General features: G+C 46.5%; 1 protein-coding gene across 7 annotated transcripts in view; it reads right to left on the bottom strand.

The window, feature by feature from the left end:
* TMTC1 (transmembrane O-mannosyltransferase targeting cadherins 1) overlaps window positions 1-12,808 on the bottom strand; it is a 136,274-nt gene extending 123,466 nt beyond the window's left edge. For 6 of the 7 annotated variants that reach the window (XM_031507960.3, XM_085569003.1, XM_085569004.1 and 3 more), the window contains exon 1: window positions 10,474-10,796. In XM_031507960.3, coding sequence (XP_031363820.3) covers window positions 10,474-10,781 — 308 coding nt within the window. In that variant the 5' untranslated portion in view covers window positions 10,782-10,796. Of the gene's footprint in view, window positions 1-10,473; window positions 10,797-11,326; window positions 11,506-12,711 lie in introns of those variants that run through there. The other variant, XM_085569002.1, reaches the window with a different exon arrangement.
* Between the last annotated feature and the right edge of the window lie 900 nt (window positions 12,809-13,708).

The following is a 13,708-nucleotide window of genomic DNA, read 5'->3' as shown; positions in this document are numbered from 1 at the left end:
TTTGTGAGACAGAGGAGGTGTGAAGAGGTCTGTGAGAGCCAGACAACTTTTTTTTTTTTTTTTATAAATAACTCTCTACATTTCTTATTCATAAGCAATGAAGTGCTAGCTGTCCTGGGATGAATTTTCCAGGCCAATCCAATTTTACCAGACCAAGACTCTTACTTGTGCATTCCTGCTGTGCTCCTACTGGAGTGTTTGTGGAAGCAACAGATGAAACCCAGAGAGTTTGTGAAAAAGTGAGATTTTGGCATGACTTGACCTTTCCCTTTGAAGTATGGGTTGATGCAGTTACATTTTGACAAGACATCAGTCTGTGTAATTCAAGAATACACAAAGAGTTTGGAGGTTTTTCTTTTTTTATCCCATTCCTCCTGCAAGCCACTTCAGGGCAGCAACATCCATCACTTTCCCTTATTTCTACCAGCACTGAATGACAAACCACAACAAATGGCAGTAACAGACACCCAGCCAGAGCTTCAGCTGCAAATACACTGCAGCAGAGGGAGCCCCCAGGCCAGAATTTTGTTTTCAGCACAGGGCTGAGGGGAGCGAGGGGCAGCACGGGGCCACCCTGCCCCTAAAGGAGCCACAGTTCACTCCAAGACACCTGCAGATGTGCACAGTGACAGGGACCCTCTGCAGGAGACATTCATTATACAAACGAATCGTTTCTGGCTGTAAATCAGCTGGAGCACAGTTCACTGCTCCCGCTTAAATGCCAAAGTATGATCTGAAACCTGATTTCTGGAGAAAGCAGATGCAGGCAGGTGAGGACAAGTGCTCAGGATATCAGGTGATATGAACTCAAGCACCAAAAGGGGTCACATTCTCATTTAGTTGGCCAAATTGTGAGAACCAATCACTAAACCCTTGACATCTGACAATACTATTGAAAAATCTATCATCAGTCTCCATGGATCATGTCTGATCACTTCCCATCCTGCAAAACAGGTCTACTGGCAGAAGAGGCAGAACTTTATAGGCAATGGATCCTCCTACCCCCATCAGGTCCCCTATCCCAAAGGTGGGGCGAGTCCTTCACACCCCTTCTTAGGGTGAACATTAAGTCAATGAGGCTTGTAAGCTGTGAGTTACCTGATGTAAATTATTGAGAACAGCTCTGTAAAAGCATCAGCCACACAGCTTGGCTATTCCCCCGTGTGTTCTTTATACAAATAAAAAACAGCAGAACAAAATACAAACATAATGCCACGCTACTGAGGTAACTCTTCCACTAAACAGCAAAATCAGACTGCAAGTATGTTTTAAATACCATCTTTGGTGGTCCATGAACACTAAATGTGAGCGTGTGCAGGTACTATATTCACACTAGTGCTTTTTGCTGCTCAAGCTCTTTGTTATAAGAAATTAGGCCACATGGCAATGAAGGAAACATTCCTTCATCCTGAAACAATCCCAGCAGAACGATGTTGAAATGTTAGCTGTGGTTAAATTTATTGTATGTCAAATGGGTGAGCAAATCTGGGTCTTCAAACAGCTCTAATCCAAGTCACAAAAACTCTGCAAAGCTGCCCAGCTCACACAGCCATGGGGGAAAAAAGGCAGCCTACTATGGAATGCCAAATTTGCTCCACTGCAGGGGAGCTGTGCAGGAACTTCTGGCCAAGGGAGCCAAGAAGGGGATGAGTAAATAAAAAATTACTTCTCTCCTCTTAATCTTTAATACCCTAACAGAGAGAGTCAGTCTTGTTTACTGGCAGCAGCATGCAGCAATTATACACAGCAGACTGTTCAGCAAACAGAGGAAGTACAACAGAGATATGAATCTCAAAATTAAGGAACAAGTGGTCTTTCTCCAACATAATGTTCATAAACAGAAGTTCTGGCAAGCAAAAACTGTACTACACTGAAGAGAGGTGAGGGTGGTGCTGTCCTTGTGTTTCCATACTTACCCTGCCCCACGAATGGGGAAAATTGTATCATGTAGCCATTTCTGCATGAAGATCATCACCTCTGCCTGAGCTAAAGCACAGCTTGTAGGATACATCTTGTGGCCTTGGCAGAGCACACAGCGAAGAGAGGAGATGTTTTGGGCTGTATGAACAGGCTGCTCCTCAAAACAGAGACGTGTTTGCAAACAGCATCCTAAAGATTTGGGGCTGAACACAGAAAGTGGTAACACTGCTAGGAATAGAGACCCTTGGTCATGGAGGTAGATCCTCGGAGGAGCTACCCACAAAACACTTGGAGAAGAGTTTTTACAGCTTTAACATCTCTGCTGGAAGAGTCCCTGGAAGCAAAGATTCTGCTAAAGCTCCTTCATGATGGCAAATGGCAGTTCAAATGGAAAGGCCCCCAGAGGACCCAGGGAAAGGAGAAGAAGAGCACATACACCAAAGTGCAGTCTCTCAATACTAGGTGACATCGACAGGTCTAATAGAGCTGACCAGCGGCATCCCAGCCACCACCAAAACAAAAAACTGATTACAGAAATCTCAGCACTGATCACATGTCCCACCAGGGCAGACAGGCTGCACTGAAACAGGTATTCAAGCCAAGACTCAACACTGTTTTATTGCCCAGGTGAGGCTCAGCATGTCACACCCAAGGCAGAGCATTGCCCAAAATACACACCCATGCAGAAGGTACACCAAAATAAGATTTTGTTATGGCTGATGGATGTTTTCCAGGCACAGTGGAATAGTATAGCTTGCTTTGCCATGTGCAGAAGTTTTTCTACCATTCTTCCACCATCCACTCTTGGAAAAGAAATTACACATATTCACTCCCAGAAAGAGAGACTTCCACAGGCAGCGACCTTCTGTGGAAGGTTCACTGAGTAGAGGCTGTACAACAGCCCTCCAGAAGAAAGCAAATCATTCTATCTCTCAAAAGGAAACTCCATCAGTACCCTCAGACATCCTCCAGAGAAGTTATCAAGGACACATCAATTCTGGGTAAGCAATTCCCCACAGAGTGAACCTGGAAATGGAGTGGGACTCTGTGGCTTCATCCTCACAGACTCAGAACCAGAGGGGTCTATGCTACAAGAGCACAGGCTCACAGACAAATTCCATATATACCTAGTTATGGTATATAATCACCAGCACCCCCATCCCAGCTCTAATAGAGTGCTTTTCATCCACTTTCACACGTGAAGACTCATTCAACCTTTTTAAAGGCCTGTTATGATTTAAGAACATTGTAAACCATAATTGGAAAGTTTATCTTTTTATAGACTTTGTTATTATCCCTGGGCAGCTCTTGTTTAGTTTAACCTGTTTTATTATTTTCAAAAGACTAACAATGAAACACAACATGTTATGAAATAGAAATACACAGGATAATAATGGTAATTTGTTACAGCAAGTAACACTTAATGGAAAATCTCAAAGCACCCCATACCTCATAAAACACCCACAGTTTTTATAAGGAAGGCTCACATGCAGATTTATATAAATTAGTTTAATAAATAAGGATGGATTAAGTTTCCTGTGATGACCTTTTCCTGTTCAAATTGTGTGTTAAATATGGCAAACTTTATGCAAAGTAATAGCCACTTTCAGTGCATGGTGGAATCTCCTTATAAACTCCACAGATGCACGTACTTTGTGCCAGGAAAAAGAGCATTTGCACTCCAAAAGAGGTGCAACTGCATCAGTGGTACTAATGGCAATTAAGGCTGCATGTGGAAACAGCTCAAAGATTAATGAAAAATCTGTAGCAGTAAACAGAAAACAAGCCCCTTTGCAGTGGTGCTCCTGCAATGGCCAGTTTCCACCACAAAGTGCAAGAGCACTTCGTGCTGATTTGTGCTACTAATCTTTCCCCAGTACAGTACAACGCCTAAGAATTAAATGGACAATAAGGCTTAAATGGTTTGATCCTTGATTTGCTGTATCTGCGAAGGGTGACAAGACAGAGGCTGTATCTATCCCCAAGCTGCAGCAATTGCCTCAGAGCACAGAAGTCATCACTTACAAGAGCACTGGTTAAGTGCAGGCATTCAGAGCAGGTTATTGCTTTCCAGCAGGGATGGGGAAAAAGAACCAAATCACAATTAAATTAGGAAAAAGCAGCACCTTGAAGATGGCAGATGGGCCAGGGCAGAATTTTCTGGTAAAACCACAGCAAGTGTGGTTTGATGATCATTCCTGTGTTAATGAATAACAAGAGCACCATTCACACAGCTTTAGGTGTGCCTCCACTAGTGGCCTTGGAAAACTAGAGAAGAAAAAAATCCAGATGATGGCAAGCAACAAAATTACAAACCAGGTGTCATTTTATCTAGATAGTGAAGAAAATGCAGTTTGTCTTAAAAAATATTCTTATGTAGCACCTCAGCAAGAACTGAGGAAATGAACATCTCATTAAACTCTTCAGCAGCCATCTGTCAGTGTGGAGAGAGAAAGGGATGAGACATGATCAAAAACCAAGCTAGGACAGTCACTCATCAAGAAGAGAAAGCAATAGTAACCAAATCTCGTATAAAGTTATTAGTCCTAAAGAAAATACTTCAAACTGGATGTAACAGTTCTTCACCAAATATGAAGTAAGTTTGAAATAAGCTGAAGACCATGAAGGAAATGCCATTCTAACTTACAAAGAAGCAAAGAAAAAAGGGAAAAAAAGGTATAGTGAGCAAAAAGAGAACAGCTTTTTCTCTTTTCCCTTTCTTTCTTTAAGTTTGTGAGACAATAAAGAGAAAGCCCAGGAAAGCAGTCAGAAACACAGTGAGAAAATGCAGAGAAATGCCTTTAGCTAACCAGCAGCAGGCAGAGTACTTTATTTTCATGGACTCTAAAGAGTATTGACAAGGATGTTCCCGTGAGTAAGGCTGTTCGAAAGCTGAGACTTTTAGGTAAAAGATGGCCAAAGAAAATGAACGGTGACACTGGTGCAAGAGGAACAGAATGCCTGATAAGAGAAAATCTCCAGGAATTGGTAGGTGTTAAATAGAGACAAGACACCACTGAAGCAAGCAGCAAAGATAAGTGCAACTGCATTCACCTCAGCCAAATCGTTCAGGATAATTAGAGAACTCTTTCGCTCACAAAGGGCTTTAAATTCAAGAGACAGGCAAATTTTATTCAGGGCTTAGAAAATGCAATGGTAGACTCCTACATGCTTTGTACCCACCTCTCCTGCTGTACAAAACCTCACCTCTGGGCTTGGCTACAAGCAGCACGATAGCATGGACTCCAGCCAGGTCTGTACCCCCACCCCTGGGCAGCAAGCTTCCCCTCATCCTCTACAGGAGTCCTGTCCTTCCAGGGAGTGCAACCAACCCCAGAGAAACACAGCCCAAACTTACCACCATAAACATCAGACACCTGTTACAGAAATTACATTTGTGAGGGAGACCTTGTGCACCTGAAATTGGGGGAAAAAACCTCAACTCTGAGGTACCAAGCTTCAGAAGACACCTAAAACCACAGCAAGGCACTCTGCTCTGGGTCAAAAGAAAAGATTATGTGCTTAGAGACATGTCTGTATATTCCAGCTATAATAAAATCAGTCTTACAAAAGCATCTGCTTTTCTTCACCAAGTCCACCTCATCCAGTGTGGCTACACCAGACATACATCAATTTCATGGCAGGTATCACAGTAGCAGTGTGGAGAGTGACTGCCACAGCATGAGTAGAAATAGTAGACTAAGCTGTACAAGAGAAATTCTGACACAATCTTAAACATTCTGATGTTCAGAGTGAAGAAAATACTTGTGCACTGTGTATTTAACCTGACACATTATAGCTCCACTATATTACCCTGCGCTGTCAAGCTGTAATATAACATTAAATCAATAACAAAGAAAATCTAAGGTCTTTTATCCTTCCCTAGGTTGTTTTGGTTCTCTTAAGCTCCCTGTCCTTGAAACTTATGCCACTGATACAGCTGAAAAAACAGAAGAATCAGCTGTAAACAACCTGATAGATCAGAAGGCTGACAGTGAGTTATAGAAACAGTTCTCTCTTTGGCTATGTATTTACATCAAACCCAAGCTCATATTCACTTAAGACTTTGATCCAAAGCCACTGGAGCCTCACATGAGGCTCTCAATGCCAACCAGAATACTGAGACGCTGCTGAAGGGCCCTATTTACTTCCCAGGCAGGTACACACCCATGCCATCACTGGCTAGCAGCCTTGGTGGGCAGATCAGGAAGGTTAACCATTCTGCAGTCAGCACCTGAGCACAGCCCAGACATTTTAATTTATCTTTTGTCCCATTTTTTTGTCCAGCTAGAGTACCAGTAGGATGGCTCTCTGCACAAATTGTGTCTTTTCTTATCTTTTCAAATTCCCTTTTGCAGCTTTCTCCCCCTCCAGCTCCTCTTCTCCTGGGCCACCAGCAGCAGATGGAGTGGACACTCTGAGACCCTTCCCACAGAACCAAGCACATTCCCAGAGAACAGTCACTCCCACCACCTTTGAGGAAGACCAGGCATCTGCTGTGCTGCCCTGCCATGCCATTCTCCCAAGTCTTTGTCACAGCCATGTGCCCTAGACTTGTCACCACTTTTTTCTTCTGTCCCTGGTGAGCTGTTCCTTGAGAGATTGCTCACCAGCACCTGCCTTGGCACCACCAATGAGGCTGAGCACACGGGGCCTTCACTTCTCAGCCACCTGCAAACCAGGAGGCTCATATCTGATTAAATGTCTTTAAATCTTTAAATCTTGGCATGCAGGGGATTTGAAAGGCTTCATTCTCACCATTTTCTATCACTGTGTACCTTCACTGTACTGCTGACTACACCTAATCTTCATCACCTGTTTGTTCATGGGTTGGAGAATCTATCTAAATGGGGATTTGGCAGCCAGAAAGAGAAAGAGGAAGGGAGACAGCATTGAGGATTGCACCTTCTGCTTCACCAGCTCAGAAACATTTCTGCAAAACCACTGGAAACAAGGAATAACTGAAGTTCTACTGAGGGAATAAATGATTCACTGAACTTCTGTTAGTGGAGGCAAGGTGTAAGACAGAAAGCACTCAGTTTAAATATAAAATCCTGACTGAATTATAGAACTGTCAGTTCTCTTTTTCTCTACCTTTCATCTCAACATTTTATAGGGAAGACACCAAAAAATAGTATCTTCTGAGTCCAAAACGTTGCCTTCTTTAGAAAGAAGTATATTGAAATACTTCTTAGAAAACACCTGCAGGTAAATAGGTAAATACATCTAAGTGACAGCAGCTGGAGGAGAGAGCATGAAGTAAGTTTTTCTGAGGGCCTAAGAATAACCACTGCCTACCATCTCAACTCCTGTGCAGTTGTGCATACCTGTCACCTGACAATTGCCCATGTGTAATAGCAATCTTTCTGAACCAACTCATTCAACATTCCTTTACTTTACAGAAGTCAAGAGAAAAGGTAAGAGAAGGTCAAAGGCACAAAGAAACATTATTTAATTCAACAGTCCATTTGAAGGCTTTTTTCCCCTTCTGATGTTAACCCACAGAAAACAGTGCAGCAATTCTGAGAATATTTTAAGTTTTGCTTAATGGTTCCAGTGGGCCACTGTTTTTTTCCTCTGATCATTCATACTGTCAGATCCAGTGTGAATAATGTCAAATACTTGAGCTCTTTCCACTGTTTGGCTCCAGAGCATTAGTGTATGGGAATGAGGACTGTCACTTATGATTTCCAATTCATCAGGGACACTGAACTACTGTTACACAATTTCAGCAATGTCTGCTTCAGATTTTTCTGACAGATGAGTGATAAATTTTTTTAATTGAGATCATTTCAGGAATATGTATCTTATATGTAGGATATGCTCAGCCTAATGAGAAGTCCACAGGGCATTTTGAGTCCTGCCTCTTCCTTTCACAGCCACAAAAGGCAGAAAAGAGACTGAGACAAAGTTTCAGTAGATTGATGAATCTGTAGATGTAAATTTCAGCCCACCCTTCACATCTGTTCTGTACAGGCAGTTTGGAGCTCTCCCAGATTCTTTAATCTTTATACAGCAAGATGCGAAACAAGCCTATTCAGATGAAAGTTTCGTGCGAGTAGAGCCACTAGGCTGATACAAAGATGCATGCTGCTATTGAAATGCCTCGGATTTGACCAAATTAGCACAACAAGATAAATAAAACAAGTACATTTACAAACAATAAAGATACCAGAATACTTTGGTCCTCTCTTCCCTCCTTCCTGCACACATCATACAATTTTCTGGAGTATCTTAAGTGAGTGGAGTAAATTCTAACAAAAGTATTAGCATCGTTCATTTCCATTCTGTTACCTATCAGTTTCTGCTGAACTTTTTACAAGAATCAGGGTAAATCTTTTTACAAGAATCAGCTTTTTTTTCTTCTGCAGGAAGACAGAGCGCAAGCAGCAACCTCCTGCTGGGCAAGGCAGGGGCGGATGCCTCAGGCAGTCGGAGCACAGCTCAGCCACAGGTTCAGAGGTTCAGCGCCGCTTGGCAAAAGCTGCCCAAGGCTTCCTTGGAAGCACTGGGTTTCACTAAGGATTCACTCCACCCAGTTCTCAATATCTTCCTCTGACATCCTACTGGTAGAAATGAAATGGGAAGAATGTGGAAACTGGAAGGCTGGAAGGATAATTGGGACACAGTGGATATAATCTCCCTCTGCAGCCAGGGAAGATAAATGATTCCTTCCCTATTCCAAATGCAATGCCAAGTGGTGAACAAATGACTCTGCCTTTGACCCAATGTCTTGGCTTTATGGTTATTATAAGCATAAAGGATTAAATCTTGTTCACAAAATTAGTGTCACTTCCCTTCCAGAAAAGACTAGGCAGAGACAGCACTTCATCCTTTTTTGACACATGCCCCCTTTAAGTAGCAAAGGCAAAACCAGTTCAAATACATACAAATGGGAACTAGAACATTTTGTTTTCATTTTGGTATTAAAGTTTAAGTTCCTTTTTGCTCATTAGCATCACAATCTCAATCCTGCAACCTGATCTCGGGGGCCAAGTCCAGCACTCCAGCGCTAATATTGCATGCAATGAAGTCAGTCAGTGGTGATACACACACGTTCACTCTTCCCTCCAATTACCCCCAGGTGTATTGCTGGAGGAGTGGATTAATTACATGGATCCCCACACTACAAGAATTTAGTTGGACACACGATGGAGAAGGCACTCTGTGTGCACAAAGCCAGCTCTGCCTGCAACTACCTACTCCCACCTCGCTCTTTACAGAAATGTGCTGAGACGCCCTTCAAGGAGAAGGTACCAAACCTGCTCTAAAAAATCCAGTTTACAAACGTCTGTGCTACTCAGCTTTCCTCTATGAGGAGCACACCAGCCTGTGCCCAGACAGCCAATACTGATAGCTCTTGGCTCCAAGTCCACCTTTACAATCAAACAGCAGCTAGTGCTCTGCGGGAATGCCGAAGGGATGTTCCATTTCCCAAAACTGCTCCTACTTCACAGAAACACTCAATTTCCACATATTCATGAAATTCTATTTATATATCCGGTGTGCTAATGAGTTACTCAATCAGCAGAGTGAACCAGGAACCGGTAACACAACCCCCTGACAGACTCGTCAATGTCCATACCCCTTATTCCCAATGCCTGCCGTAGTTTGTAATGAGCATCTACCGATCACCGAGCATTAAGACAGCTTTCAGCCACACCACCAGCTCTTCAGCACAGCTCTCTGCAAACACATGTATCATTTCTAAATGCTAAAATGAGCTAAGTATTCATCATCGTTAATGTTCCATCAGAATAAATTAAACAGAGAACAAGCTAATGGAGAGGATGACAAACTGTATGCATTGTAACTGAGCTGATTTGTCATACATTCTTTTCTGGGAGAGAGAGGCCAGAGAAGGTTTTCTTTCTAGGATTAGCAAAGGTAGCTGTCACTTTACTGCTACTCAACTTCCCTTTATTCCTGTAAAACGGAAACTCCTCCTCAACAACTTTGCCCGGTACACGGGGAAGGAACATCTGAAGCAGCGAGGCTGCAACTCCGTGACTGAGAAGGGAGGGATGCACGAACGGCGCGATACCCGCGGGGCTGACCCCTCCACTTAGTGCTGCGAACAAAGGGAGCGGTAACTACGGGTCTGTTTCAAAACACAACGCGGGAAGTTTCTGGCACGATCACTCAACTGCGGAGAAAAGGTACTCGAGATAAAGCACAGGAAGAACTCACGAGGAATTCATGTGAGCACCTTCCCCAGCCAAAAGCGCTTTCTGAAACGCTCCGTTTTCCCTTTCATCCCTCCCGCAGCCCGGGGAAGAGGCGCCACCTGCTCCCAGACGGCCGGGAACGCGAGGCACTTTGCCGGGAGAGCGGCGGACTCCTCCGGAGCTTCGCATCATCGCTTCCCTCCCCCAGCAAACTTGCCCCAGGCCGGGCGGCGGGACGGCGCCGGCGGCTGAGCCCCCGTCCCGCAGGGCAGGAATGCTGAATCACGAAGCCGAGGGACCGGGAGGCTCCCCCTGACCCCCGCCCGGACACGGAGCCGGGAGAGGGTCCGTGCGGAGGGGGAGCCCCCGCCGTGCCGACACTCACTTGAAGGTGAGGACGCAGAGGGGCCGGTAGGACTTGTGGCTGGTGTTCTCGGCCATGCGCTTGCCCCAGAAGTCGTTGGCGAAGGCGGCGGACACGGGGGCGGCCGCCCGCACGTCGGGGTTGTTCACGATGGCCCAGACGTCGTCGTGCACGAACTCGCCCCGCAGGGAGTTGTGGTAGCAGAGGGCGCACAGCCCCGCCAGCACCGCCGCCGCCGCCGCCCCGCCGCGCCGCCCGCCCGCCGACGGGCAGGGGGCCGGCGCGGCTCGGTCCCGGCTGCGGGAGCCCCGCGCCGAGCCCGTCACCATGGCGCGGGGCGCTGCCCCGGCTCCGCCGCCGCCGCGGCGCGGGGAGGCAGCGGCGCCCGCATGCTGCGGGGCGGGCAGCGGGACCGCCGCCGGCCACTCGCGCTCTGCAGAGGCGCAGCCCGCCCGGCTGCAAATAAACAGCGGCCGCCTCCCCGCGCCATCCCTTCTCCTCCTCTTCCTCCTCCTCCTCCTCCCCCCCCGCGCCCCCTCCCGCACGCATGCTCCTTGCCGCGCTGTCACACCGCCGCCACCTCCTCGGCCCGTCGGCGCGGTGCGCTCTGCCCGCGGGGCGCTCTGCCCTGCCCGCACAGCGCGGAGCGGACGCGCCCCGGCACGGCGGCAGCCGCGCCAAGCCGCGGGCGGGGAGCGCTGCGGGGCGGGGAGCGCTGCGGGGCGGGGAGCGCGGTCCCGCTGCGGCGGTCCGGCCGCCGCTGTCCCCGCTCTCTCGGGAGACGGGAGCAGGGCTGTCCTGCCGCCCGGGGCCGGCGCTTCCCCCGACCCCCGCGGGCAGCCCCCTCCGCAGCTCCCCTCTGGACCGTGCTCACCTGGCCAGCGGCAGCATCCCGGCTTCGCGGCACCCGCGCTGCTCCACAGCATCCACAGCGTGCATGCTGATCCGGTATCGATGCTGCTGCACCGCATCCACGCTGCTCCGCGGCATCAGTGCTGGGCCACGTCCTCCACGCTGCAGCGTCGGCTGTGCCAAACAGTCCCCCGCTGTGTCCTGCTGGGGCAAAGGGCATTTTGGTGCCACAGAACTCGTTTTCTCTACTCTGGTCTATTTCCTGTCTTTATTCCAAAGTCATTTGAGAGCTGTCCGTACCCTCCCACAGACGACCTTTCTTGTGTTAGTGATAAGGTTCGGTAACTTAAGGAAAGGCCATGGTCAGATCATCTATTCACCCATTTATGAAAACTACATAGTCATAGATTTTTCAAAAACCAGAAAAACAAGGACTCTATTAATGGCGTTTTACCCTTTAAAGAAAACTTGCTTATAACCGAACAAAGCAGTAACACTGCTTGGCAAAGAAGCTTCAATTCAGTTAGGTGAATGAACAAACTGAACACACTTTGAATTTGTTCTTGAGAAGAAATACACTGAGCAGGGCTCAGCAGCAGCCTGTGCAGTTCCACACTGCTCCCTGTGTGTGCGTGTGAGCGTGCCTGTGAACGTGTGGGAAAAAGGGGAGCGGAAGCCTTGGAAAGTTCATGCAGCCTGTCCAGGGCAAGCCTGCTCCAGGAATGCTTTTTCCCCCAGCATATTTGGCACTTGGAGTCATCTGGTATTTTCCAAGTGCAACAGAACAGGCTTTTCAGATGCACTTTTGTTATAGCTAAAAATAACTAGTTAACTCTGCCTAGGACAGTGTGTTTATATCTGGGACAGAAGGAAACCCCACCACATTCAGAGCCATTAATTCAAACTTTCTCTTTAAGCAGCTGATGAGATTTAGGCAGTTGGCTGCATGGAGTTTTCACCAGCAGTGGGAGACCACTCGTGACAGTGTGTTGGTCTTCATTTTTACCAAAGTTTCAAAGCCTTTTCAAAGCCTAGGCACGCAAAGTTAGACTTCAAAGTCAATGCATGGGCACAGGAAGAGAAACAGCCTGGTATCCAGAGGCACTCAAGTACCAAAGCCAACAAGGACCCAGCAGCTCTGGAAACAACCTCACTATTGCACACATGCCTAAGAGCTGGGATCAGGAATTTTTGTTGACATAAAGTGGTTGGGGGGGGGGGGTAGAGAGGAATGGACTGTAATATTTATGAAAGCAAAAACAATGTGTAAGATTTAAAGGTTGAAATTGCATTACAGTAGACTGCAGGTCATATTTGAAATTCTAAGTTATTCAGCTGAACAAAATCTGCAATCCTCTAGCCCAGCTGGGCCTTAGCAGGTTTTCCCTCCCAACAAGATCCCCATACCTCTGGTCCTTTGCCTCCAGGGATCAGAGTCCTCACAGCCTTTCTCATCAATGTCTTGCAGCCTTCTGTCCTCCATCATCACAGGCTGGGAGCAGCCCACTGTCAGCCTGCTCCTGCCACAAAACAGGGCCCAGGGCTGACATCAGGGAGCTTGGCACAGCGGCAGGGATAGGTCTCTCCATTTGTTATCCAGGGCTGTGAGACATGTCCCTGCTGTGCCACAAGTCCTGCTGTCCACTCCTGCAGCTTAATTAGTTCTTTACAAGAAGCTCACAAAAACTCCAGAGCTCTAAACCACTAAATGATGAAGAGGTGATAGAAAATAATTTTCCTATCAAGGAATTTCCTGACAGTATCTTCTGACAGTATCATACACAGCCATCTAACATCACATAGTGCAACAGGCACGCTATGGAATAAAAAACATTGCTTCTCATAGAGAGCTACAATATCCTGCTCTCTTCCACAATTTACCATGCTTCATTAGCACTGAAAAGACAGAGATGGGAGTCCTGACCCACTCAGGACTCCTTCCCCTCACACTCTTTAGGAGGGCACCTACACAGACCATTGGATTTTATCTGGCACAGAGACCTAGACTTTGAAATGGAGAAAACCCCAATTTATTTTTAAACTGTTTCTTATGTGCTTATTGAAATGTTATGCATAACATGTAGCTAACACTGATTTGCCAAGACCTTATATGACAAGAAAATCTATTCTTACTTTTCCAAGACAGAGCAGTTCTTTCCTTTCTTCTCTCAAGCAAACATCTGAAAGAGACAAAGCAATGCTCCAGCCAGCCAGTGAGGAAAACCTCCTGTTCTTCACACCAAGATCCACTGAAATACTAACACATCATATTCTACTTTCTCCACAAAGGGAAACATTACCTCTTCGGGCAGCAGTCACCAGCACAGATTACATTCAAGATGTTTTCTGTTCCTAGAAGTCCTGTCCACCTATAAAGAGAGTAACAGCAAAAATAATTCAGACA

Source organism: Lonchura striata, chromosome 1A, assembly GCF_050655825.1.
Source record: "Lonchura striata isolate lonStrDom1 chromosome 1A, ASM5065582v1, whole genome shotgun sequence".
Taxonomy (NCBI): domain Eukaryota; kingdom Metazoa; phylum Chordata; class Aves; order Passeriformes; family Estrildidae; genus Lonchura; species Lonchura striata.
The sequence above is the reverse complement of the archived record's forward strand: the minus strand, read 5'-3'. Positions and strand labels throughout refer to the sequence as shown.